Raw genomic sequence first — 16,931 nt, 5'->3', positions numbered from 1 at the left:
CTGAAAAGGCTCGTGTAGAAACAGCAACCAAAATACCATATCATTTTTTTTTAAATGCAACAAATTTAACTAATTTTAAAGTACTTTAGGTTATTGTTTTATCTTTGATACAAATTAAATATTTTTTATTTCAGGTTTCTCAAAAGGAGGTTAAAAGGTACAATGAGTTAATTGATGCAAATTGTGTTTAAAAAAAGTTCAGCTTAATATTTTAACTACATTTAAAAATAAAAAGAACCTAAAGTCAAATGAAAAGTATTTTTATTTGTCTAATTGTCAACATTAACCAATAAATAATTCACAAACTGCTTTAATTTTTTTAGGTCACAAGTAAGTCATTGGGTTGCTTTAATAAGAAGCAATTAAGCAATTATTTTTTGGTCAATTGTTAAATTAGTTTTCCTAGGCGAAAAGATGTGAAAAACTGAAGTTAAATCATCAGCAGCTGATCAAGACAAACTCCACAAGTACTCCGAATCAAAACTAATAATTCAAAATAAAAATTATTTATTGATACAAACACATTTTGCTAAACATTACCAGGAAAACGACCAACTCTGTTCAAACGCTACACCGAGCAGATGTGAAAATTTAACATCAGAAAGTCTTCAGAACGTAACGGTAAAATAATCATCACATTCAGCAAATAGCAATGTAAGCACTGCAGAGAAGAAGGAGCTATTTAGGTATCCTGGAATATCTTCACATAGGAGGAGAAATAAAAAGAGGGAAAAGAAAAGAATTCGCAGCGTCTGTCCTAACATTTAGTGATGAGGACCAATAAAACAAAACAAAACAAAATAATAAAATAAAAATAAAGATTTACTAGAGACCCGATCACTAGCTCTGACATTTAAAACATTTCCAAATCTCACTGTGTGCCAACATGTGCTACAAATACTGTAGATCCAAAAGCACAGGAAAGCAGACGAGGAAAAAGGCAGAGAACACAGGCAAGTTGTCAATCACTGTCTTTGGAGAAGGCGCGAGACACTGGTGCAGGGTGCCGGTGGCTTACAGACGGCCAACAGTCTATCTGTACTGGTAATTCATGCTGCCGTCCCCCCTGCCATAGCCTTGGCTGTGGTACTGAGAGTGGTTGGAGCCGAAGCCCTGGTTGCCGCCTCCCTGCAAGCTGTAAGTGGTCAGGGTGTTGAAGCCTACAAGAAGGACGTGTCAAAGTTAGTGCGGGGAGGACATGTGTGTCCAAAACTCAACTACGGTCACAAGAACCCACCATCGTAATTGTAGTCCTGGTTGCTTCCGGCACTTCCCGTCACCTGGCTTGGATAGGCAGTGCTGTACGAGTAACCGCTCGTCGCGCTCTGCTGGTTCTGGTTGAAGTTCTTCTTCCCCTGGCCGTACTGGTTGTAGGAGCCCTGCCCCAACGAGCTGCTCGGCTGATAGCCTCCCGCGGGGCCCGCAGCCCCCCTCGGGGGGCCCGCAATCGTTGCCTTCCCGACTTTGGGCATTGGAGGTTTCTTTTTGGGTGGTGGTTTGTTAGCGGAGGGAGTGGTGTAGGTTCCGTCATTCTGGTAATAGGAGCCGTAGGAGGAGACTTGATCTGGTGCTTCTGCTGTGCCGAATGGAGGGCCGACCAACGGGCTGCTTGCTGCCCCAGCTCCTTCATTTGCACCACCATTATTGTAGAAATCTAGGGAATAGCAGCAAAGTAAAGGCTTGAAACAAGCAAAGTTTTTCCTTCTTCTTTATTCTTTAATCTTATAAAACACCATGCGATAGTAGTTCCAGGTCAATTCATACGCCCACCAAATTGTACTTTTGCAGCTTCGGTCACTTCGTACCCATGCAAGGTTTCTACAAGTTTCACAGAGTCAAATTTCAGGGATTTCAAGATCCTTTAAAGACCATTACGGTACAAGTTTAAGACCTGCATGAATTCCTAAAACAAGTCGCTGTGATGTTCAGTCCAAATCCATAAAAAAAAAACTAAAGCGAAACAACTGGATTCTCTCGCCAGGAGGGCTGAACGCCCATCAATAAATTCCTTCCCACAGGGCTGCTGTGAGCCGGGCCTTTTAGTTTCGTTGTAGCGTATTAACGGCCGAATCCTCAGACAGAACGAACGCAGACAGCGCGTTAAATAAACAAAAGGGGACGGAAGAAGCGATTAATGAACAAACATGGGAACATAAGTTGGAACTAAATGTATTTGAAGACCTAAATCGGAAAATCTGGGACAAATTTAGCACCTTTTAAAGCCTAAAATTGAGATAAGTAAATTTAAGACCCTGCAGAACCTTGTGCAATACTTTCTGGGTACAAAAATAGCACATCGACCGGCTTTGTACCCACCTTAGGGAGTCGCCCAAATGTAGATTATTTAATCTACTGGAGAACAGTTTTGAGACGAAAATAAACCAACGTGGACTAGTTTTCTTAGTATTATTGGCACAGTTAGACTTGTGCCCTATACCGCAATTAGAGTTCAACTTAGCCAGGTTTTGTTTTAGACATCTGGCCGAACTAACCCTAACAATGAGGAATCAAGCCTAAGTCATTGGCACAAGTTGCTGCGGGTAAAAGAAGAACCATCTCTGTGATTCTAGTGACCCCGATCTGAACCTGAAGTTACCTCGATAAGCCACTAATCCTGCTTCGTAGTGTAGGGCGCTGGGCATTCAGGGCTGTAGCCTGGGATGTTTTCATGAATTCACCTCAAAATAACAATAATTTATTATGTTTGCCTAAAACAGAAGCAGGCTAGATTCTTTTTCTGTGCTGGACTGTCTGGGATGCACATTTTATGAACTGCAACTAAGCGATTTGAGAAGTTGGAGCAATTTCGCCTTCTTTTTTTTTTTTGCAGGAGGAGTGACTTTTATTCAGCTGTCAGCAAAGAGAAACAAAACATATTAATACAAATTCATACACGGCACCAAAGCTATATTCGTCCATCACCTGGCGTGTGTATTTGAAGCACAGCATTACATGCGCACAAGGATATACGATAAGTGAACCTGTGAGAAATGGGAACAGTTTTGTCTCTTACTGGTAAGAAACGTCAACTCACTTTGCAGAAAAATGACCGAGGGTACAATTTGGCGGAAGTACAAATTGACCAGCACCTGATAGCACAGTAATGAATGTCACATTTATTTAAAAAAAAAAATAAAACAAACAAAACATGAACATATAAAAACAGATAGAGCAAGAAGTCTTCCTTCACCAAACGTACAGATTTTCTGGTTCTTCTAGTTTGAATAAGCTGAACTGTCAATGTTTTATGGTTGCCGTAACAACTAAAACCTGCCAGATCGAAGCCATCGTGCAGTCAGTGTAGCTGAAATGTAATAGTGATGCTTTCATGGGACAGAAACAGCAAACTTTATAAAAACAATGAAGCAACTGTTTTCTAAAACAAGATTAAAAAAATACAAGAATCAGCTTAACTGTGATTGGAAGTAATGTGAGAATGAAACTACACAAAGATATCTGTGTTAAGAGTTTCAAAGTGTCCTTTTTAAGGTAAACAGCACGGAGACGGATGATCTACGTGGCAGTATGTTGTCCATCTCCCCACAGGTCGTGACTTAATTGTGTTCAAGAAGTAAAAGCCAGTCCCCACTTTGACAAATGAAGACTTCGTGTGATAAATCAGCCCTGGAGTTTCGGAGAGATCCACGTGTTTAGGTACATCCACATCAAGTTGACAGAACAAGAACGTGTACACATGCTACACGCATGCAGCGGAAGATCGTCTCCCCGAGGATTCAGGATGTCACAAGTGGAATTGGCAAGACACGGCAGAAGTTTGTTGTTACTTTAATCCCAGGGTTGATGGTGGAGGAAGTTCATGATCCAGCTGGAACACTACTGAGGTTTATTGTCCATTTTTATCCTCTCTACAGGACTGTTTTTAGTTTTCTAAGACGGGGGGGTGGGGGGGGGTCTATGTCGCAAACTCGTGGTAGCCAATGCAGTCTGAGACAAAGTCACCTAAAGAGTGAGACAGGGCAGAGAAAGAAAAAAAATATATCAAAATTAAATTATGTTAATTTAATTTTTTTTATGCCTTAAAAATCTGGCCGGCCAATGACACTTTATAAGGAAAAATGGTTTTGTTTTATTGCTTGTTTTTTTTAGATTTCTCTGCTCCTGTCACGCTCAGGTACGACACTCCTCAAACCAGGCTGCCAGAATGAAGAAGGAGAAATTCATAAGAAAGGGCTTGTGAAAAGCTGAGTCAGTCCTGTGGCTTAAAGCAGAGAAATGTAAAATTACTCAGCTAGGATTACCCAGCACCTTGTCAAGTGTTGACAGTAATCGATTGTACGGAGATGCACCGCAGGACACGAGAACATCTCTGCCAACACAGTGGCTACAGCGTATCTGACTGGATTACCCTCACAATGGATGAAGGTTTATCTGCAGAACAGGCAAAAAGCCAGTCCCAAATATATCAGTTAGAGAAAAAGAGAACTAATACTCACTGTATCCCGAGTTAGTGTTGTTCCCGTAACCATACGTTCCGAAGCCACCTGCAGGAAGAGCACAAATTTAAGATTCAGAGTTAAATTCTTTTGGTCTTGTTTATTAAATCTAAGGAGGGGGAGAGAATGTCTGTGTTTACCTCCTTGGCCATAGCCCCCACCATTATTGAAGCCTCTGCCTCTCCCACGACCCCGCCCTCCTCTCCCTCTGCTCCTGGGCGCACCAAGGTCCCCGCCGCCCATCATGCCGAACCCTTGGGTGTGCTACGGAGGAACCAGACGTCACTGAGGTCAAACTGAAATGGGAACTTTCCCGCTCGATCTTTTTTTAAATCAGGAAAAGGCCGGCGCAGATTTTAAACCCGAGTGACTGTTGACGTGTTCACTTGTGTTCTCCTAGTATCCTTATTTATATCTGTGCATTAAAATGAAAATAACTATAATACTAGTATAATACTATTGATTAAAGGGATGAATACGGAATCAATGAACACAGCAGGTTGTTTTTTCCCCCGCAGTTTCTTACCATGGGCGGTCCCTTCTTCTTTTTAGGAGCCTCAGGTGCAGAGCCTTCAGGGAAGAGCTGCTCCAACGCAGCCAGGGCTGCATAGGCCTTCGCCACCTTCTTATTGGATCCCGTACCCTGGAACTTCTGCCCATCGATCTCCACCTCCATGACGAAGCGTTTGTCGTGGCTGCCGCCAGTCTCGGAGATGAGCTCATACTTGAGGCCCCGCCTCTTCTCGTTCAGCTCCATTACGGGGTTTTTGCCATGTTTCGTCAGAATTGGCCCCTGCTGGCGAGCCGTCTGATGGAGAGGAGAGTCGAGATGAGAATAAGAATGGTAACGTTTAATAATTCAGCCTAAAGTCTGAATGACGGTCGCTGACACAGACCTCTACAGTTTCTGTCTGGTCTGCATTGGCTGTCGCCGTGGCGGCAGCAGGAGTTTCAGTCTGCATTACTACTGGGTTCGGCTCTTCCACGGTGGTCGCTACTACCGCCTCCTCCATCTTCACCGTTGGCTCTGTAGTTTTCAGTTCCACCCCAGTGGGAAGCCCCATGTCTTGTAGCACCTAGAAAAATTGACTTGGTTAAAATAAACTTACAGCGAAACACCTCTCTGATTATTTTAGGTACTGCAGGAGAAAAGACGGCGTTGGGAAAGCCACAAATCAGAACAAACACGAATTGAAGTTGTTACTACGAATGCTTGTCTCACCTTGACGGCTACATGCAGCTTAGCAGTGCGTTTGGATGGGCCGGAAGCCTCAAAGGTCTTGCCATCCACTTCTACGGCCATAGTGAAGACCGGAACATGAACTGGGCCAGTCTGAGAAATCAGCTTATACTGGAGACCTGGTTTCAGCTGGTTCAGCCTCATGAGGGCATTCATAGCCTGAGGGGGTTCAGCCTTTTCGTCTGCAGCTGGAAGGGGAAAAAATGTAGGCGTTACACTGCCAATAACTAAACGCTAGAAACAAAGTGTATTATTTTTTTAGTTCCCAAATAAATCCTGTGCAATCCTTTAAAAAGATTGATTACTTCTCCAATGAGTGATCAGACATCAGAAATACTGCGGTCCTCTTCAGTTTATTTCACCTTAAGTTTAAACAAAAAAAAAAAAAAAGCAAAATAAACCCTTACATTTTTTCTGCACCTTCTTCTTCTTTTTATTAGGGCTCTTATCTTCAGTTCCCTCCTCTTCCTCAATGGGCCTTTTCATTGGTGGGGCATATGTCGTGCTGGGTGGGATTTGCACTAAAAAAAAAGAAAAAATGCACGTTGTCACTATAAACAAATAATAACTAGGCTTCTATAATGGCAAATATAAACTACTTAAACCTGACAGGTAAGACTGTGTTTTACCCGTGTAGTCAATGGGAGTCTCGCTACGAGACTTTTTGGGCAGTTTCGACGGGAGGGGATCCATTCCAAGCACTTTGTGAAGCTGTGCAAAAGCCGACAGTCTTAAGGCGTGCTGCGGGGGAAGGGAGATGCAGCGTGAACCACACATTTAATAAGCTCCGAGCGTGACCAAACGAATTCGGCGTACTCACTTGAGCGCTCATCGTGATGTCTTCTCGCTGCTGCTTGCCCACATGACCGATAGCATCTGTGGGGTCCTTCTCACAGGGATCATAAATTCCAGGACCATCTAGAACGTTAAGAAAAAAAAAAAACGTTTCTATACATATTTAAACAGATATGAAGAGTCTGAAGTGAGGTTCTTTAGGTTATGAACAATTGTTGTATTACCTGTTGAGAACAACCTCAGTTTGGAGGAAACAAGTTTACTTCAGACCAGATTGATGAGCTAATGGCTAGTCTGAGCACAGACAAATCCAAAGTGGATTGTTGCCACCCTTAAAACAACCATCTCGAAAATGTCGTAGCTGTTGTTGCAAACACTTTTTTATAAACCTTTACACTGTCTGTAATTTAGCATTACAGTTATTCAGATGGAATTTTATGGTTATTTGTGCGTACAAATAGCAGCAGCAGGAAGCTGTAGCACTTCTGGTGCAGCCCAGAGGAACTTCCTACAGACATATCATCATATTTCTGCCAAAATAACAGTTTAATGCAAAACTGACTGAGCTGTAAAGGTTTAAATAATAGATTTTGCTTGAATTGCTATGAAGTCTTTGAAGACAGAATTTGTTTTAAGGTGACAACATGAATAAATTAATGAATACTTTATTTATCCCTGAGAGAAATTAATGTATTACAGCAGCAGACAAAATTATTATCATAACAAAAATAATGTTCATCTTTTTCTGTTAAACAGAAAAATCCAGAAGTGTCTGCCTAAACTACCCATTATTTGTTTGTCAGTATGGTTTGAGCTTCCAAATCATTCAAAACAACTCAAGTCTTTAACATTTCATAACTATTCTTGCAAACACTATTCTATAAACCTTTACACTGCAGCTAGGTTTACATTACATGGATATATTGGCAGAAGTACCATGATAGTCATCAGGCTGCTTTGAAATGCCCCAAAATGCTCTTTAAGACACTGCAGCTGTAATTGTGCCATCCAATAACATTTGCATACCCGGTAAGAGGATTCCTGAAGCCACACACTCCAAAACTCTCCGCAGAGCTTCGCCTGCTCCCATGGGCCGGTTTCCTGTGCCAATTGCTTTCTCACAGATCAGCTCCAGTGGCTGCAGAGCAGGAGAAAAGAAGTTTAGAAGCGCTACTTTCTAAGCACAGCTCGAACAAAGGTTTGTGTGTCCTTCAGCTAAATGGTATCTCTGTGGCTCAACAAATTAAAAACACACTATGCCGAGTACATTAAAGAAACCTATTAGTGCTTCGAAAGCCTAGTTAGCAGGACTTCCAATTGATTTCAGTTTTCTGGTACTACACAAGGATTTGTTAACCCACCCAGCCACGAAGCGGGGCCCATGTGGGGATGCGGGTGCACAGGTCCCTTAAGATCCGGATGACAATGACACAGGAGCGCAGCCCGTTGGCCCTGGCCTGGAAACACAAGCACGGGTGGGGGGTGGGGGGGAGGAGGTGCGAGGCAGACAAGCAGTTTTAGTCAAAAAAATTAAAAAACAATAATTAAAAGATAAAAGTTCAATAATCGTCACAACCAACACTAACAATCAAAATAAAAAATAATCATGAAAATGAAGCCACACAGACTATAACGGCTTAGCTCTGTCATTATGGAAATATCCAGAGATATTAGATGATCACGTTGTTGGAAGAGCTTATTGATATTATTAATAATCAGCTGGGAGCCAAAATTATCAGTGGTGTAGTTATTAGGGGTGTAACATTTCTGTACGTGGAAAAAACATGCATTTAACAAATATAAAAAAATATTTAAAAAAATCAGGTCAGAAGAAAAGAATAAGACCACCTCAAACTGAACACTAGCTTTAACGTGAGAAACAAACAAACAAAACAAAACAGAGTTGTGCTTTACGCGTGCTGTCACTGAAAGGGGTTGTGACTAAATTAGTGACAAATTATTTCTTTTTAATGTGACTCGAGGTGCAATATTCCCATTGACTTTGTGGCGCACGGTAACAAAATAGAACAGCCAAAGAGCAGGAGAGATTGATGCCACGTACTCTAACACTGACAAGCTGCAGAGATGGAGCACTGATTGTTACGGTGTGGAAGCCAAAGATGACACAGGCGACAGTACTATTCAAACACGGTTAAACCACAAGGAACATTTTCTCCTAAATTACCAAATGGGGCAGCAAAAAGTGCTCTATGAGTGACTTGCATAGAAATCTATCAAAAATTAAAGACAACTCATTCACAGCAATAATGACATTATAGAAATATTGCACCTGGACGCATGGCGTGTTAGTCTCAGATTTTATTGATTCGAGTTAAACACTAAATGATAAAGAACTCAGGGGCTAAAAGCAGCTAGCTTCCTTTGAATAGATGTTACTGCTAAAAGACCTTTAAAGTGAGCAAAGCAACTGTGAAGCAGTGTGATGACAAATGTTTCTTAAACAAACACCCAGGTCATCAAGTAAATACTACAGGAAGTACACCTCAAAAGAGGAAAAAATGCACGAGGAACTTTGAAAATGAAGTACAAAAGAACAAAACAAAAAAGAAAAAAAAAAGCATAAAACCAAACTCAAAGCTACTTCTGTTTTAGAGACAAATAAAGACAAGGTTCAAACCTGGAACCACTTAGCGTGGCGTAGAGAAGCCAAGGCAGTTAGGCATTTCTGCCTGTCCAGAACATCCGGGGGATCGATGACTGAAAGCGTTTCTATTGGCAGGTGGAATAAGAAGACAAGGTACAGTTTGACCAAGGGGAGTTCTGTCAGCCGGCCAGGGGGAACACAGGCAGCCTTCCCAAACCACAGGCAGGAGGGGGAAGGGGAGGGGACCCCTCCACTGGAGAACCACAAAATGCTCTCAACCTCCCACTAATTACTCAGCACGAACTTGCACACAACAGAGATGATTAAAAACCCAACCGGAACAGCTGGGCTATGTTGTGAGTTACAGCTGGCTTAAAACAAAAAACAAGAAAACAAAGGGGAAAAACAAGAAAAATCAAAAAGATACAAAAATAAAATAAAGGTAATATTAATGGTATCAATTGGGAGGTTGTCTCTCCATAGTTGCTTCCACGCAAACAGCTGCTTAATTTCGTAGCTTTTTCTTTTCTGACGTTAACAGGAGGTAGAGCCCCTCCCCTTTGCCCCTTTACTGGGTACACTGCACTTTGCCCCTTCCGAGACAGAGAGCGGCCAGTTGGTCAAAGGTCCAGCGTCCCTAAAAATTGACAAGACTAGAAGGCTTGACAGAGAGAATCAGAATTGGAACCACAGGTAGAAATGATCAGATGCACAAAAGGTGGGTATCAAAACAAGTCCACACTGCAGCAAAACTGATGGCTTCGAAAAGCAGACCCAAACTGGGCGTCGCCGTTAGCACAGGGCTACAGGTAAGGTCAAGACTCCTGCTGAAGCACAGGTCCTCACTGCTGTTGAGTGCCCCCCATAAGGCATATAAAGGTTTGATTCACTAGCTCAAATTAAGATAGATTATTTAACACAACCTCCAAACGCGTCATTCGTCATTAACAAACAGAGACTCATTTTCTCTGTTGAACGTACACGCCAAAATTTAAAGTTTCCCCTTGTCATTATCTGTAACCCCGGGCGTTTCCTGCTGAGGAACATTAAAGACAGTTAAAAGCCCAATGCTGGGTCAAACAAACACTTTCCTCAAGAGATTTGCTACTCATTTTTGCTGCAATGCAAACTGTTCATTATCACTGATAAAAAAAACACATGCAAACACAGTGGTCTCTGTTTTTTTTTTTTTTTTTGGTGGGGGTGGGGGATAAATTCTCAGTAAGCCTTCATTTCATCAACACCTGATCTTCAAAAAGGAATAGAAAACTATGTTCTCAGCAGTCAGTAGGCTACCTGCCCTGTACTGTATATTGGGCCATCAAAAATGTACAATTACATTACATGGAACTACGAGAGTATCTAGAGAGCTATAAGTATAGCAAAATGGGTATATGCTTGTCCCCTAGCTCCATTGAAGGCCCAATAAACAATATCTGTCTGGCCTCGCTGCCTGCACGGCCTCCTTGTTGGACGAGGGACGCCACTAAAGAACGGCGTTAAGGTCTCTGTGTGGGGGGGCTTACCTCCAGCAACGGTCTTTTCCATCTCCTCGCGAACCAAAGGGGACGTCAGGTGAATTGTGAGGGTGAGGGGGGGCTCCTTGGTGTTCTTGATGACGATGCTGGCTTCACGGATGTTCTGGGTCACCACGTACTTCTCCTCCGTTATTGTCTGGGGAGGAGAAACACCTTTCGCTCGTTCGTGTTTGTGCAAAAGAGCGGACCGCCGTTTCACCGTCATCACAACACTCATGGCTTTCGAAGCTACAAAAAAATAATACTTACTGTCCCAGAAAATGCAAACATCCTTGTTGAGATGAGAAGTTGTGTTTTCACAACAATAAAAATTCAGTGTTTCTAGAAGCAACGCTGATTATTATGATTCTTGACATGCTGTGTAACAATATCTTCATTCTGCTTAACTAATGACATTCAATTGTTCAAGGATGGTAAATTTTACAAAGGTTTCTGATTGCATCACTGGGAAATACTTTGAAAAGTGACAGAGAGCACTGGGATATTTGAGACCATATTTACTGTACGTACAAAGGTTTTATATAATAACAGTTAAATTAACAGGACAAATATTCAACATGTTTTTACTGTGTTTTAACTTGTTAAACATAAGCGTTTTACCCATGAAAGTTTTTTGTGTACTTTTGTACTTTAGAAAATAAACCAACGGAGCCGTTTTATTGTTCTTTTTTTTCCTGTCCGTCTCACTATGCCAATAATCCTGTCGCCATCAATCATGTGCTGAATAACTGAGAGAAAATTGTAAATCTTATCAAAGAAAAGGAACTCTCTTTCTCTCGCTCTCTCTTTCGGTATGCAAAAGCTCACATTTATTTGTCAATAATTTTAAATTTTTAGGCACAAACATGACATAATAAACACACAAACTTAGTTTGTTGAGTTGAGTTAGTATAAGACTAATGTGTTCCTATCTCCATAGAAAGTCTGAGATTTTTTTAGAAGCATTTTATGCTTTCTTAATCATTTAACAAATATTAGAAATAGCTAACTTTGGATCTTTCCCACTCAGTAATAGCCTACAAACTTCTATATAAAAATACTTTCTTTGCATGCATGATCTGCCAGCTGCCAAAAAACCTGATTCTGTCGAGCCATCGGTGCATCCCTTCTCATAAAGTAACTGTTTCACCAAAACGTGTTTTGCTAATGAAGTTCACATTTTGCCAACCGATTTAAGATGAGCAGCACTTTACAGACAGAGCAGCTTTTACAAATAGTTATTTCTCTTGTGCATTTGGCTCAGTCTGAGAAAGTTTGTCTTTCAGCAAATTATTGGACCATGCTGTAATTTTAATGGCCTTTTACTACTGATAACTTGTTGCAATAGCTATGGTCTTCCTAATATTCCACTGTAATTATCTTCACAAGATTTTAGAAAAAAAATTAATTTCATTATCTGCAACAGACTGACAGTCCTGTATCAGCCTGGCTCTGATGGAAACATTATCACATCATTTCGTGCATCAGAGCCACATTCTCACCTTGAGCTGAGTGGCCAGGTTTTCTGACACTCTTTTCAGCAGACTGACAGTGGGTTTGTCCTTACAGAGCAGCACCAGCTCCAAGTCCAGGTCCCCTTTCAAAAGCAGGCCCTTCGCGACGAGGCCCACCCTCATCACGCCACGCAGAGTGCGAGTGGCCTGATCTTTCTGCTCACTTTTAGAAGACAAAGCACAGAAGAAGAAAAGTTAGAAATGGATGATATTATTGCTCAAAACCCCAAACAAGAGGAATGGCCTCCCTGATATCGCCTCACCTGTCCTTGTCGGTGTCTGTGCCATCAGATTCAGACTTAGTCGTTCCCTTTTCCTGTTTATCAAGCCAGTCCGAGACGGCCTTGAGAGCTCGCTCCGTGTGAGACACCATGTTCTGAACACTTTCCAGCTCCTCTTGAGTTGGGTAGATAGCAGAATGTTTGGCCATGACGTGGCGGTCTCCATTCATGAAGATGCGCATCGATCGGTGGCGCATTGGGGGTGGCTAAGGGTCAGGATAAAACAAAATACTAAGATTCTTGATGAAGCACAACTAGTTTCCACGACATAATAACCTGGTGTGTAACTGGGCTTCATATAACGCACCACACAAGCATGTGGGAGGGAGGTATCGGCTGTTTTAGAAAACAAAAATCAAACGGCAGGTCTTTCATTTGCAGGGCAGATCCTTTAAGTTCAGAACACGTCACAGGTCTGAAAATTGACCAAAGTATTCAGAAACAAGTATACAGCTTTTCCTAATCATTTGGTAAACTTGGAAAATATCTGCTTTAAAATCCCTACGTGATTAAACTCGAAGACCTACTTTTACTCCGATTAATTAAAAACACTGGTGAATACGAGCAACAGAAGCTGTTCGCCTGCTCGGGCAGACAAAAGCCAATTTAGCAAGAGTAATGTGGAGGCTGCAGCACGTGTTCATTTGGCCCCAGGCACAATGGGATGAAAACGTGCCGGCACCAGGTCTCAGAATTTAATCAGATGTGACATTTACTTGTGCTCCTGACAGCGGAGTAAAACATAAAAGTCGATACACCCTTCTTCTGTATAAATGTAATGCATGGCCTTCACCTGAAAAATGACGCTTAAACTAAAACTTTACCATTGTTGGTTTGGAGAATGTGGTGACTGCTTTGTCCCGTGGATAACAGTCTCAAAACCTTTTCCGAAGAGATGACACTGTTGGCGTCCGACTCTGTGAAAAGAAAACAAATGAATGTCGTTGTGATGTAAACAAAAACAAAAGACAGATGAAAATTGAACCAAGTCAACTAAAGACTCACACCTCATATGTTTAAACCGATCTGTCAGCCTCACATGACAAGATTTATTTACACTTAACTTGCCAAAACATATTTTATTGGCTATGTCAGCACAGAAAGAATTGGTAATGATTTACTAAGCGAAGTCTTCTGAAACTTGTTTTGACCATCTGATGTGAAAGGGTAGATCAATGTATTTCTATTACTTTGTTCTACATGGTCCAAATGTGTAAACAAACAAACAAAAAGAAAACATTGATCTTCTTTGCATTTTTACTGACTGATTAAAAGTTTCACTCATCACAAACTGTGTTGTGAAAAGTTTTACTCGGAGCAGAAAAATCTAATCTGGGTTTTGAATTTGGAGCTTTAATTATTTATTTTTTTCAACTGGACCTGAACTGAAGTGTTAATGTGGAAAAAAAAAACTTCCAACCCGCCCATTTTATAATAACACAAATATAATATAGGTTTGACAGACCACAAACTGGGTTATAAAGAATCAGCTTTTAGTGTGGGGATAATGTAGCCCAGGTTTGAACAACAAATGTTTTCAGGTTTTTGAACTAAACATGACCTAAAGTGGTTTAGATGCCTTAAGAGCATTAAAACTAAAAGTCCCCTTTTTGAACTTTCACAAATAAAACAAAAGAAATCGCAAATAACAAACAATAAGCAGCACATTGTATTCAAACTATTTGTTGTAGAATAATGTCAGCACAGGGTCAACAAGTCTAAGAATTTCAGATTTATAACTAAACATTCAGTGAATCAGATCTAACAGTGTCCTCGATTAGTTTCAATTTATTTCTGCTCCATCAAAAATAGTGTTAATAGCTTTTTAAGATCTATTACTGGCTTTAACATTGCTAGTATTGTATTCTATATCTTTAGTAATGAATAACCTGATGAATAATTAGTAACAGGTTCCTAACAAACTGCATCACAGGATTGTAAATTTCACAATGATGTTATCATGGTGAACAGCAGACTAGTCCTCTCACACTGACACATACCACATTAGAAAGCGTTTTTTTGTTATTTTTGTTTAAATCTGCTATCAGCTGTTGTAAATGAATGAAGTAAAACCACATTAAATTGTTACATTCATAAAGTCCATTCGCCGACGCAAGCTGGGCCTAGAAGCTACTGACGCAGGTATGAATTTTAGACACTCATTTATAAATTACAGAGACAGCAGCAAGCCAGTCCTCCGACCCCACATCTCGCTCAGGGGAATTTAAAACAGACGCCATTTTATTTCGACGCAGAGCCTGTCTGGAGACGGGAGCTAGCAGCTAGTAGCTAACAGAGCCGAATAACGTTCGCCTGCCCGTTCAAGCTAACGCGTAATGACTGCTCTCCAAACCGCACGAACATATTTAATGCTTATATGGTGTTCTATTAGCTTCATAGCGTTCTGCGATTATCCAAAGCATCGACTCTGGATTGTAATATACGCCTACTGGTTATTAGACCCCCCAAATGGTCGAGGAGACAAGAGCAAGACCGCACTGGAGCTTCAAAAGTTAGCAACCGCCGGTTAGCTTTGTCGAACAAAAGCAGAACGAACAACGTCTCACGAACAGGAGAGTCGACGGTTAAAGCGCCACAGCAAGCTTTGGTGGTTCTTCTTAAGTTCCTCTATCGCCTGATGCTCAACATTCAAACCGACAATGGCTGAATTTGATACATCTATTGATACTTACTGTGATGAATATCACCGCCTACGAACGACGGCACGCTAGCCCCAACCTCTGCAGCAGCAGCAAAGGGAGACACCCACGAGATGGAAAAGGGTGCTGTTCATTGGACGAATCGTGGACGACACTTCCAATAGAACCAATAGGAAACAAGAATATAAAACTGAGGGCGTGGCCTGTGCTGCCTTGAATCATCAAGCAGTGTCTTCAATGGCAAATATGATCAATTTTTAAAGTTATAATACAGAAGTTATATGCAAATAATGAAAATTATTATTATTTTTAGAGAGTTATTAAAAGTGTGACATAACTTCTCGACTTCAGTGATTAAAATAATCCCATTCTCCATTTTAAACAGGCATAGCTATATTACATCAACTTTTATGACTACCATTTAATTAGACTATAATTTCACATAAGTGATTTATTCCTTTGTGGCTGAAACAAAACAGGGAAGGTGAAAAAATAATTTCCTCTAAAAGGCAATAGTTCTAGGGTAATTAGTCTTTTCTTCACCTAAAAAGAAAGACATTAAAAATGAATATATACACTCACCGGCCACTTTATTAGGTACACCTTGCTAGTACCAGGTTGGACCTCCTTTTGCCTTCAGACTTGCCTTAATCCTTCGTGGCATAGATTTAACAATGTACTGAAAACATTCTTCAGAGAGTCTGGTCCATATTGACATGATAGCATCACGCAGTGATTCCATGATGCAAATCTTTAATCTACTGTTCCACCACATCCCAAAAGTGCTCTATTGGATTGCGATCTGGTGACTGTGAAGGCCATTCCAGTACAGTGAACTCATTGCTGTGTTCAAGAAACCAGTCTACATGCCTAAATGCACTGAGTTGCTACCATGTGATTGGCTGATTTGACATTTGCGTAAATGAGCAGTTGGACAGTTGTACCTAATAAAGTGGCCGGTGAGTGTATATATTAAAACAAACACAGTATTTCCATATTTTATGTAAATGACACAACAAAAGTAGCGTTAAGGAATAAAAAGAACGCATAAGTAGCCTCAAACAATCATATTGTCTTTTGTTTTTCTTACTAATAAAGATGTAATAGCTTAAATTAGTGGTTCCCAGACTTTTCTGTTTTCGACCCACAAAATAAAAGTTGCAGAGACTTGTGTTTTTCAAACAGACAGTGTTTTAAGAAGAATATTAGACAATGTTTAGCACTCAGACTATGTGTTAGTAATGATGCTCAGCTACTCCCACACCAGATTCTAGCTCAGTATTTGTGAAGCTGGCTGAATTATAGCCACACTCCTGTGTTTTCTGTGATCGGCAGGCTGTGGCAGCCATGTTGAATTGGGTCGGCTCCCAAAGGTAATGAGTTGTGCGTGTACATGCTGTTATTGCTTTCTGAAAGTTTCATCAAAAAACACCAGTTCATGAGATGTTAGTCAAAGGCAAAGGTGTATAAACAGATCTCAAGCGATCAGTTAGTGCTCAGAGTGCGTGTTGGAGATGAATATCAGTGACTAATGCCTCAAACTTTACCTCAGTTTTTGTAAAATAATCTGAGGTCGCTTAGTTTTGGCAGCCATCTTGAACGGGGTTGGCTCCAAAAGTTAATGAGCCCTACAGACAAGTGAACACACGCAGATATAGGCAAAAACATGGTTGCCCTTTTTGTCTTCCGCACCAGGCGACAAGTTTGCGTCTCACAGATGTCCCTGATCAAATATCAGTACATACTGTAGTTAAAAAGTCATGGCCGAACTGAGCCGTAGTTACTTTTTATCTTGTGAAAAATCTCAACGGTTTGACTCGAGTGTTTGATTGTACCACTTTGTTCCTTCATATAAGGATCACATT

At 41.0% G+C, this 16,931-nt stretch overlaps 1 protein-coding gene across 3 annotated transcripts; it reads right to left on the bottom strand.

The window, feature by feature from the left end:
• Nucleotides 1–477: 477 nt before the first annotated feature.
• On the bottom strand, nucleotides 478–15,179 carry ilf3b (interleukin enhancer binding factor 3b). 3 transcript variants are annotated; one of them, XM_017416722.2, is made up of 18 exons: nucleotides 15,100–15,179; nucleotides 13,231–13,323; nucleotides 12,389–12,612; nucleotides 12,114–12,288; nucleotides 10,621–10,768; nucleotides 9,128–9,219; nucleotides 7,851–7,946; nucleotides 7,516–7,627; nucleotides 6,515–6,612; nucleotides 6,324–6,435; nucleotides 6,102–6,215; nucleotides 5,677–5,882; nucleotides 5,351–5,530; nucleotides 4,981–5,262; nucleotides 4,595–4,718; nucleotides 4,455–4,502; nucleotides 1,238–1,654; nucleotides 478–1,160 (listed from the first exon to the last, which is right to left on the bottom strand). In XM_017416722.2, the coding sequence occupies exons 2-18, from the start codon at nucleotides 13,231–13,233 to the stop codon at nucleotides 1,033–1,035; spliced, it is 2,559 nt and encodes an 852-aa protein (XP_017272211.1). In that variant the 5' UTR covers nucleotides 13,234–13,323; nucleotides 15,100–15,179; the 3' UTR covers nucleotides 478–1,032. The 3 variants fall into 3 exon arrangements, with proteins under 3 accessions (XP_017272211.1, XP_017272212.1, XP_017272213.1); XM_017416723.3 differs by lacking the exon at nucleotides 15,100–15,179 and adding an exon at nucleotides 14,978–15,094; XM_017416724.3 differs by lacking the exons at nucleotides 478–1,160; nucleotides 1,238–1,654 and adding an exon at nucleotides 2,764–3,960.
• Between the last annotated feature and the right edge of the window lie 1,752 nt (nucleotides 15,180–16,931).

This window comes from Kryptolebias marmoratus, linkage group LG12 (assembly GCF_001649575.2).
Source record: "Kryptolebias marmoratus isolate JLee-2015 linkage group LG12, ASM164957v2, whole genome shotgun sequence".
Classification (NCBI taxonomy): Eukaryota; Metazoa; Chordata; class Actinopteri; order Cyprinodontiformes; family Rivulidae; genus Kryptolebias; species Kryptolebias marmoratus.
Note: the sequence above shows the minus strand (reverse complement) of the source record. Positions and strands in the feature narration are given on the sequence as shown.